The sequence below is a fragment of the Erithacus rubecula genome (genome assembly GCF_903797595.1).
Source record: "Erithacus rubecula genome assembly, chromosome: 3".
In the NCBI taxonomy this organism is placed as follows: domain Eukaryota; kingdom Metazoa; phylum Chordata; class Aves; order Passeriformes; family Muscicapidae; genus Erithacus; species Erithacus rubecula.
Window position 1 is genome coordinate 7,983,065 of NC_136689.1, and position 18,331 is coordinate 8,001,395.

The window sequence follows — 18,331 nt, forward strand, 5'->3', positions numbered from 1 at the left end:
TCTACATCTTCCCCTACCGAACAGAGAGGTATTCTCATTTGCAGATTTGACTTTAAAGTAATTACTTGTAATTACAGAGAAGTGCATCTAGTGGATTAATCACTCCATTTATATGCTGCTCAAAGGATTACTCTCAGGACAGCCTCACTTCTTTTGCTCAGAAAATGTCACTTCCACAGGAAAACAAATCTCTCAAGTCAGCAGCAGCTGAGAAGGACTCTGACAAGTATTTAAACCCCAAAAATCAAAGAAATTGCACACCTGGATTTGAGGCACCATCTGTGCCTGTCCTCCTTGTGAAAAATAAAGGGCCACCAAGTGAGAATTTCCAGCAAAATGGCCAGAGGAAGCCTACACTCCTTCTAGGACTTTTGCACTATTTGGGATCTGAAAGAAATACATCAGTGCTATTCAAAGATATGGGCAGTGCTTCTGGAAAGCACACTCTAAAATGTGGGAAATCCCTGAAAGAGCTGATGCTGTACTAAACACATTCTTGCCATGTCCCCAAGCCATTTTCTTTCTTGCCTTGGACAAAAATGGGACAGTGAGGGCAAAGATCTGTGTTTGATCCATGTGGATACCATTCATCTGTTGTCTTTATAAAATTTTCTTTTTCTTTTAGTGGTGACTCTATTATAGAGTTGCCAAAGACACAGGTCACCCAAAATGTCAGTGAGGAAGCTGCTGAAGGCTCTGGAGCACAAGTGCTGTGAGGAGCAGCTGAGGGAGCTGGGGATGGAGAGCTGGAGAAAAGGAGACTCGGGGGGGACCTTATTGCTCTCCACAAGTGCCTGAAAAGAGGGAGCAGACAGGTGAGGGCCAATCTCTTCTTCCAGGTATCAAGCAGTGTGGATGAGAGAAAATGGCCTCAAGGTGGGTCAAGGGAGATTTAGATTAGAAATCAGGAAAAATGTCTTTAGTGAAAGGGTTGTCAAGCACTGGAACAGGCTGCCCAGGGGAGTGGTGGAATTACCATCCCTGGAAGTGTTTATAAAAATGTGTAGATGTGGAGGTAGAGACAAAGTTTAATGGTGGATTGGTAGTGCTGGGTTAATGGCTGGACTTTTTAAGTCCTTTCAAACCTAAACAAGTCCATAAATCTATGATAATCACAGGGCCTGCCTCCCATCTTACCACCTGCCAGGTTAAAAATACACATTAAAAATTGAAAAACACCACAAAAAAGTTTTCAAAATCCAAATGCACGCTGAGGGACACAACTAATACTCACTAACTCTCATGGCATCACAAAGGCATAGAGCTAAAAGAGAAAACACTGCCTAGGGACAGTGGGATACAGGAAGGGGTAGGGAAAATCAGAAAGGAATCATTCCCAGGGGATTCCCTATGGGCAGTGACTGGTATCAAGCCAGGAGAGGCTCCATTTCACCCTCTGAGGAGAAGGGAGCAACACCTCCCACTGCCAGCTTTCCCTCAGAGCCTGTATGGGGCTGTGGGGTTGGGGCTGTGCTGGGAAAAGGGACAAGAGGCTAAAAAGAATCATCATGGCTGGAAAAGAGCTCTAAGACCAATGAGTCCAACATGACTCATTAACCACTGCCAGGTCTACCATGAAACCATGGAACCATGTCCCCAGGTGCCACATCTGCAGCTCCTTTGCAGCACAGCCCCAGCCCCCCCGGTCACCCCACCCTGAGCTGTGAGTGCAGAAGTGCAGAGTTGGCTGTGCTGGAAAAGCAGCAACCACACACTGAAACAGATCTGGGCTCCCAGGTGTAGGAGGGACAGGGATCTGGAGGAGTGAGTCCAGAGGATGCCACTGAGATGATCAGGAGGCTGGAACACCTCAGGACAGGCTGGGAGTTGATGCTGCTCAGCCTGGAGAAGGGAAGGCTCCAGGGACCCCTTTGAGCAGCTTGAAGGGACAGCAGGAGAGGGAACAGGGTGATGGACAAGGAAGAATGGCTTTAAACTGAATAAGGGTAGAATTAGTTTAGATATTGGGAAGAAATTCTTTACTGAGAGGGTGGTGAGGCCCTGCCACAGGTTGCCAGAGAAGCTGTGGGTGCCCCATCCCTGGAAGTGTTGGAGTATGAGACTCTCAATCTCAGGGATGTGTGTTGGAGCCCCACCCTGGGCGCCAACTGCAGCGATTCCTGAGCCTCCTCTCTGGCTCATAGGCCAGCTCAGTTCCAGGAGGAGGCTTGGAATCCCACAGGAATGAGACAAAAGACCAAAAGAGACTCTGCTTCCTGGGATGATCCGAGCTCTATTCCTGAAGGGATCCAGGGAAAAAAAGGGTGAGCATGGGGGACGTGGGGAATTTTAAACCCAGGGTGAGGGGCAGAGGAACCCTGGATCACAGCCAGGCAGATCCAGCCAGGGAAAAGGGGTAAAGGGTTAAACCATATACCAGACCATGGGGGAACCACAGGAGAAGCCATTTTAGTGCAAAATATAAACCAAATCAGTGAAATACAATATTGGTGGGGCTCTGAGCAACCTGGGAGAGTGGAAAGTGTCCCCAGCCATGGCAGGGGGGGTAGAACAAGGAGATCTTTAGGGCCCCTTCCAACCTAAACCTGGCTATGAGGGTGAGTCAGAGCAGCCCTGTAAGCTGTGGCCCCTGTTTGTCACAGCTAAGGATCCCATTTATCCCCTGCAGCTCCCACTCTGGCCCCAAGTCACGTTCCCCTGCTGCACCAGGGGGATGTGGGGATGACAGAGGAGCAGCTTCAGCCCCAAGGGGCTGCCAGCATCATCCCTGCTCTGTGTGTCACAGGCTGCCCTGCCTGCAACAGGCTAATCCTGCAGAACAGTTCTGTGGGGTTGATGGCTGCAGCCACATCTTCTCCCCAGTTCAGCCTGAATTTTGTGATTGCTGCCATTTGATTTGAATCCATTCCCTGCACATTGCAGGCAGCCCACTGAGGGTGAAATGAGGTTGACAGGAGAGGAACAGACTTGGTGATTTATGGATCCAAAGTTAACTTCTGCACCTGGAACAGATGTTAAGCTCTTTTCCATGGGATCCTGAGGAGAAAACAACAGGAATTGCAGGTGTCTTATCTGCTATTGATGAGGCTGCTTCTCCTGAGAAATATTATTGAAGCCCTTGTACATGTCCTCTTGTAGAGGAGCACTATTCTTGTCAAATCAGCTAAAGATTACCAATGGAATATAATGATTTCACACAGTACTATTTCACATTCCCTAAAATGAAGCATAAGCATGGGGAGAAATGGAGGAACAGGTTGATAAGCCCATTCCCTGTATAAAAATAATACATTCCTGTTTATATTCAGTTTTCTGGAAGGCAAAATTAGCCTTTGGGATTGTTTTTAATTATAAGAAATTAAAATGTGTTTGGGCATGCCAAACTTTTATAGTTCATAATGAGTATATTGAATATAATAATTATGAGCTCAGTAATTAAAACTTTTAAATTACTGTTATTTTATTTAATATAAATGATAAATCAAAGATTTCATTTGACTTTTTATAAGTTAAAACTAGGATGTGTCAGAAACATCAATCTTAAATTTCATATTATAGTAATTGCATGTTAGGCTTAACTACTGGAGTTATATTTGTACAAAAGCATTTAACAATTCAAAAATATTGGCTAAGTGCAGAATATCTTTTAATTTACTATAATATGTATTGTTTTAAACAATTTATAACAATAATTATTCCAGATTGTTTGGGGGTTTTTTGCTTTTTAGGGCTGCTCCTCCAAACAAGAGATGAGAGCAGTTTCTGCAGTTGCTCTACAGGATCATATAAAACACAGCCATGAGCTCTTTTATTAACAGATTCTTCTAAGTCAAGGACAAGGAACACCAAGAAGTTTTATAAATCCCATTAATAAAAGAAATAGTCAGAATAATAGTAGATACTGGACTGAGAAAAAAGAGCACAAAAGCGAGGAAGATGCAGAAAAGGAATATCTCCTGGACCCCAGTGCTCCACAGCTGACATTAGGTAAACCTGATTATTGATTTGATTTGTAAGCTTTGTTTTTTATTTTAAATAAGCTAAAATGTGGAAACTAAGATGATTTAATGCTAGACAGAATGATATCTTGTTTTAAAATTTATCAAAATTCAGAAGTTTAAACCATTAGGTAAAAAATGGGATTGCCATCAGTGGCTTAAATATATCTTTTCATTTCTGAAACATGAAAACATTATTCTTGTGACAATAAAGGCAAAAAGGTGAAACTAGTGTATCTTGATGAAGACATATTCTTCATAAAAAGCAAGAAGTTCTTTTAATGCCTATTGAATGCCATAATGTTCTTTACATTTTATTCTCAGGAAAACAGAAGTGATTTTCTTACTGTATTTAGTTGGGGGAAGGTTCTAGCATTCCAATTTTTTTTTAGTCTATTTGAAATGGCCTGGTTTACTCCTTATTCTGTAAAAAGACATTTAATAATGCTGCATGAAATGTATTCTTTGTTAATATATGCCCAGCTTTGCTCAAAGTTAAAAAGGTTTGTTTTTACAATGGTCCTGGGGCTAAACCAGGGAAGAATTAACACCTGTAGCTAAATACCTTTTTCAAATATAGAAGCAAACATGCAGCAAGATAAAAGTCACAGATGTGAGGGCTTGGAATGATGCCTAGTGAGAAAATTCACTTTTAAATAGTGTTATAATAATACAGTTGTGGAGCAGTGACAGACGATATTGCTTAGAAAAACAAAGCAAAAGAGCATCTTAACAAACCAGAAGACCAAATGTGCTTCTTGCCTCTCAGTTTCAGCCCTGCATTTTTCTTTTCTAAAGATTTCAACAGTATTTTTGCCATGAATATCTTCTTGTGTCCATCCTTTCTGCTGCCCTGATTAGGCACTACTTAAAGAACCTTCTGGCTCCAAAATTTGCATTTTTGAGCATAATAAATTTTCATCATGGTTAATAACTGTTACATTTATTCTTTTTCATGGAAATGCCCTTTGGCCTCTCTGAAGATCAGGTTTGCTTTGCCACAGGAACTGTCCCAGCAGTCCCAGCTCCAGAGGGAACACACTAAACCAGGGATGCTCCATCCAGGCTCATCTGCCTTTGGAAGCAGCTGAAAATTCAGAGGGAAAATTCAGTTAAGTGCACAAAAAGTGAGTGTAACCAGTGACAGGAGAAACATAACAGGATGAGGGAATTAGCACTATATTTACATGGTTATAGCTGTAAAGATGGGAGGGGATTTTTCTCTTTGGTTCATTTTGAAAAGAGGACAGGAAGGGGAAAAGCAGAAAAGAGGTATTGGGGTTAAAATGAACATCAATAATGAGTGATTACAGAAGCTAAAGGCTGAGGTGAAAAAAATGCAGCCCAGGTGTGAGCATGTTTTCTGCCATTATTAGAAAGACTGAGTATTTTCTCTTTAAATCACAGCACTGATTGAATTTTCCCACAAAAATGTTTGTGCAAGGGATTTAAAAGACTGTGCTGAAATGTTTTTTGAAATTTGAATTGTTCCTGGGTTTTACTTTGTAGTATTTTCACTAATATTCTCATATTATTTCAAAATGCATCTGTCAAACTTTCTTATTAAGGATTGTGTGGTTTAAACATTAAAACTGTAAAACAATTTTGAAAATGTAATTTAATGTAACATTTTCTTCTTGAGTTCAAACAAAGTTCCACTGATCTGTGTCATTAATTTTTTTCAACAGGAGTTTGATTCCTAAAATCCAGAAGTAATAGTTTAAACGTTAATGCATGCAAATACTTCAATAAGGTTCATTTTGGGATAAATAACTTGTTTGTAAATGGGTGTGTCAGTAAATGGGTTGAGCTTTTAACTTTTATGCATAAGGATAAAAAAATTCTTGGATGTCTCGAGCTGTGATAAATGTAGGTTTCCATTGCTTGTATTTTTTCAGAGTAGTACTTTAAGAATATCTCCACAGAGCCTTTTTCTTTGCCCACACATCCCTCCTTGTGTTCCCTGCTGCCATCTTTCTTTCAGAAACTCTCTTGTATAAAAGTTTTCCTTCTAAACACCTGTACAACCTGTCTCTCACAAGTGTCCCATCTGGTTTGTATTATTTAGAACTTCAGCTTTGCTGCCAAACTCTTCTTGTTTGGCAGTTTAAATAATCCATTTGTGAAGGCTTTAAATAAGTATTTTCTCTTACCCTGGGGATATACAGAAGGCTTTCCACAAAGCCATCCCAATTTCTTCCTTAGAACAGCCTCTGACCACAGTGCTTGGAAAGAAACCAGAGCAGGCATTTTTTGGGTTGTGATACTGTCCTTCATGCTGTCACTGCTTTGCTTTCTTGCTCACTCTCCCTGTACCCAGATTTTCTCACCACAGAGGTCACCACTCCATATATTGGGCTACCAAAATGGGATAAAAAAGTAACAAAGTGAGGTCTAGGTGAACCAAACCACATGCAGGGAAATCATTCCCCAAATTGCTCCAAAAGCATAAACTGACCCAGCTGAAACCTCAAAGCTGTTGCTCTAAAACAGATTGAAATTGATTTATGTCTGATCGATGTCATGACCTCACAAGGAAGTAGGTTAGGCAGATAGTTCAACTAAAGGGAAGACAGTATTCCTGATAGATCCTTTAGTACCTCTCAAAAGTTCTTTTAAAAGATCAAAGGCAGTTTGCACAAATTTTAGATGATTAATGATATACATCTGTAGATGGATGGGCTCAGAAGGAGAATTTTTGCCTCAAAAATTAACAAATCCTGCCCTAGAATAATGAGATACTTGAACAAGGGGAACACCAAAACCCCATGATTTGCTAGGATTCCTTTTTTCTTCATGAGAAATGGGTTTGGATGCACAAGCTGCCTGATGGGGGCTTTGAAAGCTTACACAGAATAAATATGTGCTGCATAGTAATGTCAGATTAATGCAGATTCTGGTATGAATGCAAGAGTTTACCCTTTCCTTCCCATCTAGGACTGGAACTCTCATCTAGGTGGCATCAGCTTGTATTGTGATCGTTTTAATTATTGCAATTATTGTACATCTCTCTTCCTTCTTGTTCTGTTAAATACCACTAAGGCCTCCTCATGGACTCAAGCTCCAAAAACTGTAACTGTGGTTTGCTACACAAACCTTGGACATTTCTCCATGGGCTGTGGTCAAACAACACAAGCAGCTTCTCCTGGTCTCCAAAGATAGATAGATAGATAGATAGATAGATAGATAGATAGATAGATAGATAGATAGATAGATAGATAGATAGATAGATAAATAGATATTCTGCTGCATGTGGTTTTTACTGCTGAGGTACTGACACTGTACTTTATCTGCCTCTTGTGGGGGCAGGCAGGAATACTGTGAGTATTTTCACTGATTCCTTCTTTAAGAAAGCAGAGATTTCACATGTACATGCATCTAGGCACCTCACATTCACTGCTGGAGATGGACAGGCTCAACTGTGACAGTGACAGTGTCACTGGCCTCTTGTGACCATCTCTTTGTCTCTTCATGCTCTTTATTTCTTGTTCTTATATCACAGCCTCATTGAACTTCAGAATTTTGCAGCAGCAGCCATAGTAATTTATTATACTACTTGTTAATTTTTATTTTTAAGAATGCATAGATGCAATACTGAGGAAAACTTCACAATTCTGAGATATTATTTATACTGATTATTTGAAATTATGTTGCTGTTACACTCTTTAGCTAATCCCAATTTAAAGGTTTTGAAAAGTATCATAATAAATTCAAATTACTCAGCAAATAAAAATGTACATTAAAAAAAATCCTGTATGTTAAAGAGGTTCTGATAATTACTGAATATCTAATCCATTAATGGTTTACATTGGAAGGGACCTTAAAGATCATCCAGTTCCAACTCCCTGAAATGGGCAGGGACACCTTCCACTGTCCCAGGCTGTTCAGAGCCCCATCCAACCTGGCTTTGAACACTTCCAGGGATGGGGCAGCTACAGCTTCTCTGGGCAGCCTGTGCCAGGGCCTCACCACCCAAACAGGGAAGAATTTCTTCCCGATACTAATCCAAACCTACTCTCTTAGAGCTGAAGCCATTCCCCCCTTGTCCTGTCTCTCCATGCCTTTGCCAGAAGCCCCTCTCCAGCTCTCTTGCACCCCTTTAGCTGCTTGCCAGAAATTTCCTGATGGTGCTTTGTCTGATGATGGATTTACATCAAGTATCTGAATAAAGTATTTCTAAGCAAATGCTTTATTAATGAATTTCATATGTAGAAAACCCATGGTTTGTAAAGGCCTATGGGGTATATTCAGTGATTTGTAATTATTGCTGCTCAGAAATCAGGAATAGTTGAGCACTCTTCCTTGTCATTTCCTACTGAAGAATGGGTAAAGAGACCCACACAGCATGGAAAATCCATACAGCACTGTGCAACATTCAGGAAAGAATTTGCAATTCAACCCAGGGTAGAAATATAACTGAATAATTGTGTGCACTCACAATTGTAATTACTTATTTATTTTCCTGAGGTACTGCTGAAAGTCACTAGCTGGAGGAAGAACTGAAGGAAAGATTCTACTTTTAGATTCTACTTTTAAAACATTTAGTTTTTAATAAGTGGAACAACTCAGTGGCCAACTCTGATATTATTTTGAACATGACAGGGAAGATGGGTAGTATTTGTGCACTTCTGAAATTATAACAGTAGAGAAGTCTTTTTATCTGTTCTTGCAAAGCAGGTATAGGCTATTTTCTGCTTCAAATATTCCTGTTAGATATGATTCTGGCCTTCATTCATCAAGTAAACATTTGCTGTTTGTACAATTCAAGATCTTTTTTATCTTCTCAGAAGTTTTATTAATGTGAGTTTAGTACAACAATTATTTCTATCTGGAAAAAAAGTAGGTGTACCCCCAATGCCAGACAGTCACTTCCCCAGGTTATCTGATGAAATGCTGCATTTCACCTTGATGGCTTGCTCAATGCACGTGTGCATGTGGGCATAAGTACATCCTGCTTTATTACAGTCTCTAATCCATCATCTTGAAAATATTAAGCAAAAGAGACAAGTACCTGATGGAATGGAGAGCTGCTTCAGAGAGGGATGATGGCAATTCAGATTATCCCAACTGCTTACAAGGTTCTTTCCACAGTGCATATTAGGGTAGTTTTCCTGTCTGTTCCCCTTTTAAAAATTTTTAGATTTTTCACAGCCAAGTCTGCATTGTGAAAGAAAGTATTTGAATAACCTTAGAGACAGGGATTTAGCTTCTTTTTACATCAGCATTAGCTGGAGGTGAACTGTCCACAGACAGGTGGGAGAGATCTGGGAAGATCTGCCAACTTCTGGCTACCCTGAAAGTCTGAAACTTCACAAGTGAGAGCAAAAGACAGCACTCATTAAGAAGGTTACTTCAGATTTGGCACAAAAAGGCAAATGCCTCTGGAATTGTTTTTGTCCTCAGTGTTTCTTAGCTTTCCTCCCTCCAGGGAAAAAGCCACTGAATCTGAGAATTCCCTCCAGCTGGCTGCTGGCCATCAATCCTCTGGTGTTTGCCAGCTAAGAGTGCTCACTGCTCCTCCTGGGCTCACTCCTTCCCAGCCTCCCTTCCTCTAAGAGCCAACTGCTTGTTTTGTCCAACTGCACATCTTTTGTTGGGATGGAGATCATCAGCATTTGGTGGGAATTTAGGTCAGATAAAGGTGAAGTTTTCTTGTAGTCTGTCAACTTTCTCTTTTATTGTGTGTGAGAAACGCTGCATTTGATGCGTATCACCTCTTGAAATGTAATGTCTCTCTTGGGAAACGGGAGAAAAATTAATCAGATTTCATTTTAAATGTTTTATAATTTTTTTCCTCCGCTCAGTAGCAGTTGCCATTTCTTGCTTTCTGCCACCCCATGTGTTGTTAATGCAAAATTCACTATTTCACAAACTAGTTTTATTTTCACACAAAAGATCACAGTAATCACAGAAGGAAGCTGATGACCTTTCAGAATTTTTCATGTCAGCATTTTTTTCCTTTTCAGCTGTTAGAATGCTTTAAAGTCAGGTTTGGTTCTGGGGTTGTTTTTTTATTCCTTTGAAAAAACAGGTGCTGCATTCATGTTCCCATGTAGTCCATTAAGGGAGTACATTTTTATATAACTATCCAAGCACATAATACATGAGTCTTTTAATTAAACTACTAAGTGAGTATCTTAATGAATTAAATGTAATCATCTTGAAAAGTAATTTTGATTCCAGCTTTTTATGGTAAGAAATATTATTTAAAGCTATTTTATGATGAAGCACTTTATTCTTTTTTATAACCTTTTTTAAAAGCATATGGGAAAACATATTTTTTAACTGAGCTATACAGGAGTATACTAACCTGGAATAATTTAATCCATGGAACTTCATGTGAGTATGTGGAGACTTACAAAATTCTTAACACTTTAATTTTAAAAATATGCATGTTGTAGAGTGTTCATGGATTGATTAATTAACTGTTTGTACATTCTGTAATCAAGCCTGTTTCATCTCAAACCAATGAGATTAAATACACTGCAAGTAATTGTAAGTATAATTATTTTTTCAGTCCTGCCTGAAAACCTTTGAAAAATTTACAGGTAAAAAGTTGTCCTATGTGTACAAAAGAACAGTATCAGACCAGAGTAATACATGATGGGGCATGCTTAGTTAAAATTGAATTAATTAGGTAAGCCTTACTTCTGCTACAGGTGTGTCACTGGACAATATTTATTTCTTAATAATGCTCCATTACACTTTTAGCAAGAAACTAGACAGGATGAATGCACTACAAAAGTTGAAGTGTAAAAAAATGCATTAAATCATTGTTTCATATCAATAATTAAATTATATAAATTCGAGTTTCCTCTTCTTGAGCAGAATTGTGTCTTACAGATTTCAAGCTTCCTGAAGGGGATATATTGTTTGAAAAGAGTATAAAGAGGGAAGCAGTGGCTCCTAAGGATAAAAAATTAAGAAAGCAATTATTTGACAAAAAGTTATGTTAAATTTGCTTCCTTGGGGCGATTCAGCTTCCTTAAACCAGAACTCCTGAATACCAGCTCCCTCCCTTTTCACTTATTCCTTGTTATTCATACTAAACAGGCAGCACTGGAGCTACTCTGTTGTTTTGTCAGTCTGTTCATTCCATCCTCCTTAGAATCAATGCAAAATCCTTCCCTGTAGCAGAGAAAAAGAGTTTGAAGGTGACTGAAGAACACTGATGATACACTCAGAAGTGCTCAAGCCCTTAAATTTGGAATAAATGAACCTGACAGTGGATTGTGACCACTGTCACAAGAAGTCACAAGAAGTGTGACTGGAACAGACAACAGCACCACTTTGATTTTGCTGCTCTTTGGGAGTCTGGGGAAGCAGAGGTAGGCTTCTTTCCCAAGAAGGCTGCCAGTTTCCCAGGGGCCCAAGACACCATGCTAAGCCATGAAACAAGGTCTCAGCAACAAGAGGGCTCCTAAAAATGCTGAAAGCTGCTGCTGAATGCCATTAGTCAGTTTATCTCAGATGGCTACAGCAGCAGTCATGCCCTGGGCTAGCTTTAGGGTGGCTGCCCACCTTTCAGCCCATAGTTACAAATTCCATGGGGAGATTTTCATCCAACACAGTGTCCACAGAGAAGCCTAAGCAGCAGGAGCTCATTCTCACATGTAACACTTCACGATTTTACAGGCAACAAAATGGGCACTGCTTTTCCCCCTTCTGTTGAGAATAAGTGTCTAAATCTTCTCATAACAATTAGCCAGGTTTGCTAATTTAGTGCAAGTTGTGATTGAAGGACCTGCACTTATTTTTCTTAGTGGTTTTCAAGGGGGAACTGTAGATGAGTTTTCCTGCTGTTCACTCTTACACTTCTAATTGTTGGTTAATAAAAATATTATTCAAAACGAGCCATCCATTTCCAGTCACTAAAAAGCCTTTCTAAAATAAAATTTGCTTCTCAAAATTGAACTGTGCTTTTAAAATGTCACTCCCTAAACATTAGCATAAACAAATGGCATCACAATAGCAAAAAAAACCCAACTATTTTTTTAATAACCTTGCCACCACTGGAAGGATCACAAAGGTAAAATGTCAAGTTTCATATGCTTAAATAAATATCACAAAATAAAAAACAAGGTCTGAAATATTAGTACTAGAAGGACACATATGCCTTGTTTCAGGGTGCTACAGTAGCCCTTATTACACCTGGCATTAAAATTTTTAATAATCTAGATCAAAGGAGATAAGAAAGGTCACTGAAACCAAAGTAGGCTATTTTTTAGCACTCCTATACACAGAGAGCAGGGTGTTGCTTCAGCATGTTAGGTAGTGAATTTCTTTGATCCTACCTATAAATGTCACTCTGTATGTCATTTAATTGTGGTATAGCCTTTTATTGGTGCAATTAAATCTTTTCTAATGCATTACATTATCTCCAGCTCTGCTAAAAATCCTGCCATTATTTGGGAAGCGAGGTAAGTCATTGTGAAATGATGCAGTTGACTTTAGTTTCTTCCTCCCCCCTCCACATGATTTCTCCCAACGATTTTAATTTAAATCTCACCAAACAGTATAATGGTCCTGGAATTTGTTTAGTCCTTTGACTTCCTTTATCACACAGAGATGGTAAACATTCTGTTGCTAACCTGAAGTGGCTCCAAGCAGCAAAACTAGGAGGATATTAAACCAGTAAAAGCTTATCAACTGATTCATTGATATGCTGTAAATTCCAGCCTTTTCATTTTACTTTTGAGGGTTGCCATAAGTCAACACATTAGTAAGCAATTTGCTGACATTGGATCACTTAAAAAGGCTTCCTCGTGGACAAAGTTCACCTCAGTGCTTTGTTTCATGGTTTCATTTTATCACAGCCTTGTGCTGCTCTACAGATGACTGATGCAGCTTTGCATACCGATGAGGGACTGCACAGTCACCTCATGCCACTCTGTCCAGGCTTGAGGAAGACTCTCAGGCATAAAATAGTGTTTTCAGCAATAAATTCCATTGCTTTGTTTCAGCTATTCCAGGATTTTAAAAGTTATTCAGTATTATGCATTAAAACAGAGCAGAATTTCATTTTTACATGCTAGAATATGATGATAACAAATTATACAAAATGCTGATTTTCTTTCCGTTCACATTGACAGCTCACGCTGATTGAACAGTTAGCAAAAATTCTGGTTTAAATTTCATTTACACTTGCTTTTCTTCCCAACCTTAGACTTTATTTACTGATTGATGGATTTGAGTTGGGTCAGGTCATGCTACAGAAAATCCATGAGTAGCTCAAAGAAGACAGTATCTTAGCAGCAGAGGAACTTCACAGATCCCTGTCTCATGCAGGAAAAGAGTTTTCCTCTTTTTTTCTTTTTTTACAGTTCCAGCTCACTTGGTTACAAAACTAGGTCAGGTCTGGTCCAGTTTGAGACCACTACAAATTAAGACCAAGCATAACTCAGGGACAGAAGTATTTTCAAATGGATCAACTTTTACTTGAGGTGAACAGAAACCCCAGATTATGTAAGAGTTGGGTGCAGTCTTACCTTATCCTTCCTGAAGCCACATTTTAATATGAAATCAGTAAGAGCATTTGAAATTGCAGTGCAGAGATTAAGTTCTAGAACCCAGATAACACGGGGTTGTTATTGATTAAACACATAATCACATAAAAACACTGAAGATATTCACAGCGTTTCACGAGTCATTCAGAGAGCACACGGTGTCACCAGTCAGGATTGTTTGGAGACCACAAAGGGTAAATATTGGAGGAGGCCTGTGGTGGGACTGTTGTTTATTTGTTTTTTGTTGTGCACATACCATTGAAGGTCAGTGTGAACGTCTGCATGGGAGAGACTGGGATGCTTCTTTCTTGACACTGAGCAGCCATGGGGGGAAGCACCAGGTTCCCCACCTGCTCTTTGCTACACAGAATTCTCTGACAGAGTAGAGGAGAGGCTGCTGCTTTTCCCATCCCTTGGGGATTTAAATATATCCAAATACAAAGGCTCTCAGGGAAGTTCTTTCTTTTATGTTACATTGCCAAATCAGCATTTACAAATTAGGAAACAAATCCAGTTGCTACTGACAAATGGATACATCCTTTCAATATCCTGTTGTGTTAGGGATCAATTGAGAACACAGTAAATCATAACAGCCCTCAGAAAGAAGTAAATAAGACCATAGAATAAATAGAATATGAAATCATGTTAGCAGAAAATTTAGGAAATTCAAAGTTTTTATATAAATTCCTAGTGAGTTTTCCATATCATGTATGAGGGATTTTTTTGAAGTTTGATTTCTTTGTGTCTAGAAAAGTTAGTTTCAAATACTCTGATATATGCTATGAAGGGTTACTTTTTGCATTTGGAAGGCAGCAGATGTGCTGATAGAGAAAAGCTACTAAAAGAAAAAAAAGTTAAATGCAACAATAGTAAAGTGTTTAGGTGCCATGAGGCTGCTGCTACTTTGCCTCCTACTTCCCAACCCACACTCCCCCAAAAAATGGCTCCTTCTTTAACTATCAGGTTTTTTTTCTCACATGGAGAGAAAGGCTCACACTGCCTGATCATGACACAGATGTCAAAATGTGCCTTAAAACTGCTGCACACATTTATGGGCAGAGACACACAGACAAGCCTAAGACTTGTGTTGAGTCTCTGCAGAGCTTTCAGATACAGGGGTACATTAGGAGAAAGTGGCCACAGTGAGCTGGGATTGCATTCATAATGATTAAATGCAAGAAAAGCAATCCTTTTAGGTATTTGTTTTGTTGAGCCCCTGTGGGAACATCTTCAGATATGAAGATGAGATTGCCCAGGCTTATTTTCAATATGCAGAAACATACTCAAGGCAGCAAAAAGGCATAAAAATCTATACTGAGGACACCTGAGATGCCTCTTCTCCCACTGTCTGTCAAAACAACCAACCCAAACCAACCAACCCCTAAAAAATACAAAGAAAGAAGTACTGAAGACATGATGTAGTGCCAGAGCTCAAGCTTGGAGGTTTATTTCTGTGTTCACTTGAACTCTGCATTTCCAAAAATACATAAGCATCCCCATAGACAGCAAAAAAGATGAGAGGAGACTTCCAGAAAACCATTGAGGGAACTGTGGGTCACTTCTCATATAAAAATAAAGTGAAATGTAACCTTTCAGGTGTGGAAAAAGCTAGTGCAAGCAGAAAGGCTTGTTTTAGTATGGCTGTTTGAGAACAAAATGAAAGCTTAAAGCATAGCAAGGGCCCTTCACATTTGACATTTATGAAATCTTGGACAATTAAACATTGAAATATACTGCCCTAGAGACAGCACAGCAATCCCATCACAGATAGCTCCTGCCAGGCTGGTTAAATACCAGGAATAATGCAGCTATGTTTGATCCTGTACAGCTGGATGGATCAAACATCTCCAGGTCCCTTCCAGCCATGTGATTCTTGAACTTTAAAAACAGCCTAACTCTCCTGTGAAATGGAATTTAAAGTCTGAAGCTGTTTAAGTTATAGACAGTTCAGGAAGGACGGTGGTCAGGGGTTTTGCCCTTCAGTCAAACCATTAAACGATTGAAAATTACTTACAAATCACATAATGAGCACACTTTGCTATAAACAATCCCCACTGGCCTGAAGCAGAGGGTTCAAATTAATTACACACCTGTCTTAAAACACAGGGCTGTGATGCCTCTGAATGTAGAGGAATCTCCATCACATTCCCCACCTCAGCTATTTTAGAAACAGAACAATTTGAGAATCTCAAAATCGGGTTACATTGGGAGGAGGAAGAAGAAGAGAGAAGAACACAATTATTCATGCCAATTACTGATAGGATAATTTAGAATGACACAGATTCTTATTTTTTTATTGCTTATAACAGAAAAAAAGGCACGATACTCAGCTATAAACCACACTTTACCTTTATTGAAAACACAGTAAAAAAAAATTTCTACAAAACATTCAGTGTAACATTTCAAACAAGAAAAAACACATATTACCACTCCTTTCCACAAAACAAAACCAAAAAATCAGCCTAGCTAAGGCAGCAGATATTTCCTTTTTTTTCTTTTTTTTTTTTTTGTAACACAACAAAATACCCACAACAGAGAACACTATAAATCATAATTCTGGATGATCTAAAATGAACCAGGAAAGGTTTGGTTGGGAGAAGGTATCTACACTGAAAACTGTTGAGACTAAAGTAACACTCAAAGCACAATTTTTCAGCTGTGTTATACCTTGGTTAGATACATCTATGTGAAAGAAAAGTCAGCTGCTCAAGACTGTGGAGTTCATAAATCCTAAAGCACAAATCAGACTAAGAGGGGACCACCAGTTCCATTCAGCAGTTTAGAGATTGTGCGTAATTTATAATTTTTTTTTGTAAACTGTGATATTAACCAGTAACACTGCAGTGAATGTGCACAGTGAAGGTACCTGCTGCCACCATCACAGCCCAGCCAGCAGAATTGTGTTTTTATGGTCATGCCAACAAGCACACATTAAGCCAATTCCATGTGACAGGGATCAGGGTGCCAGCAGCACCCTGAGAACATCCTCAGTCTCCTCACTGTGAATTTTAAAGACAAAATTTAGTGGAGACAAGCACAACATGTGATTTCTATTTAGGTAATGTGGGGTTGGGTCCCAAACCCCACAGGAAAAGAAATGCACCCTTTTTTTGTGTACATGTGTTTCATACACACACCCTAAGATTTCAAATTCCACAACCCAAATGTATCTTCTTTTTCTATCCACTTCTCTTTAAAGCAACAGAAATCACATCAAAGAAAGCAAAAATACTTTGAAATCTACCTTTAAGAAAGTAAAAGTGACTGAAATTTTTTGTTATGGAAAGCCAAGGAGGAGAAAGCACTCTCAGAGATTTTGTGACTCTTAAGAATTTTGGTCCAGACTGGAAAAGACTCGTGGTTAGGGGGAAAGGGGAAATCACGAACCAGCTAATTTTCTTTATAAGCATTTAAGAACACCCACTGAATTCACTGCACAGGTATCACCACCATGCCACTTCTCTGAATGATCAATTCACATGGGGAGAGAAGGTCCAAAACAAGCTCATACACGTGAAAATACAAAAATGCAGAGAACAGGTGAAGAGCCTCACCTCAGCACCTTGCAAAGCCTGGCCCTGATGAGAACAGAGCTGACACAGTGTGTCCACCTCCCCCCGAGGGAGGCAGTGAGAGCTGAGCTCTCTGCACATCCCACAGCAGAGGAGCTGCAGCCAGGACCACACCAGGAGCCACCCCAGGGGCCAAACCAGCCCATTCCCCTCATGACACTGGAAGCTAAAAGCACAAATACATGCAGTGGCTAAACCCTCCCACTCATGATTCAAACTGACTTGAGCTCCTGGTAATTTGTTAGAAGACCCTCTAGTGACAGGATTGCTTAAATGGAGTTTAGTGGTAAAGAATTAATAAAAGTGGATATTTCTGTAGAGGAAGAGCAGTTCTAACTAGGGAATATCTCTGTACAGGCTACATGGGAAAAGAAATGCATTGAAATCAAAGCAAGTGCCCCAATACTTCAATAGCTGTTATCTATGGAAGCAGGGAATAGATAAGGAATGCAAAATAAAGCCCTGCTCAGGAAAAGAGCTTCATCCAGTGATGCTGACTATAAACTTAATGTAATGGGGGTAGGGAGAAAAGCAACAGCAATGCTTGGGGTGAGTCATCAACAAATATCTAGAAGCAGCATTCCAAAGTGCTCAAGTAGGTACATATCAACATTCAGGTACCTAAAATCCTAATTCTTAGGATTTCCTAACTTCTGTGTTGATGTAAGACCTTCATACAGAGTTTCTAAATAGTTTGCAATTCAGTGTGTCAAAATATCAGCAATTACAGGATATTTCTCACACTCTCTCTTGGATAGTTTGGAGTCACCTTCTATATTTGTTAAAACATTTAATGCTATGCATATTAAAAAAAAAAATTATGAGCAATAAATGAAACTAAAAAGTTACTGATAAAATAAGGTGATTAACACAAAACTAGCAAGCATCCTCAGGTTTCTGTTGCCAAGACAGAGATACCTTCAGAAATTCACAGGCTTCTATAGAAGTCCAAGACACTGTTTCACTGTGAATCACAAAAGAGATTTTAAGGAGTGATGATTTTTCTTTTTCAGAGTCAGTGAATTAATGGCATATTTAGAGAAAAAATAATTAACGTTTGTATACTAATGATACACATTTCCTCCTTCTCTTTGAAAGAAGAGTTCTAGGTGCTCCAGTTGTGAAATATTTCAAAAGCCTTCCATTAAAGCTGCCTTCTGGTATGTTTTCTTACAGTGCATGAATCAAATTTATGTGGATTCTTCTGCTATTTCATGTTTTGTCTGTCTCAAGGGGAAAGGTAGAAAAGGGTGCAGAAGTTGCATTACCTTGTGGCTGGTGGCTGTGGCTTTAG

The 18,331-nt window shown here is 39.3% G+C and overlaps 1 protein-coding gene across 1 annotated transcript; it reads left to right on the top strand.

The window, feature by feature from the left end:
• Nucleotides 1-2,270: 2,270 nt before the first annotated feature.
• On the top strand, nucleotides 2,271-10,600 carry RNF32 (ring finger protein 32; the record flags this gene model as incomplete). Its single annotated transcript, XM_079302214.1, is given in 8 exon segments — nucleotides 2,271-2,300; nucleotides 3,690-3,768; nucleotides 3,771-3,820; nucleotides 3,823-3,886; nucleotides 3,889-3,948; nucleotides 6,280-6,338; nucleotides 10,477-10,514; nucleotides 10,516-10,600. Coding segments are annotated over 8 exon segments (465 nt in total).
• Between the last annotated feature and the right edge of the window lie 7,731 nt (nucleotides 10,601-18,331).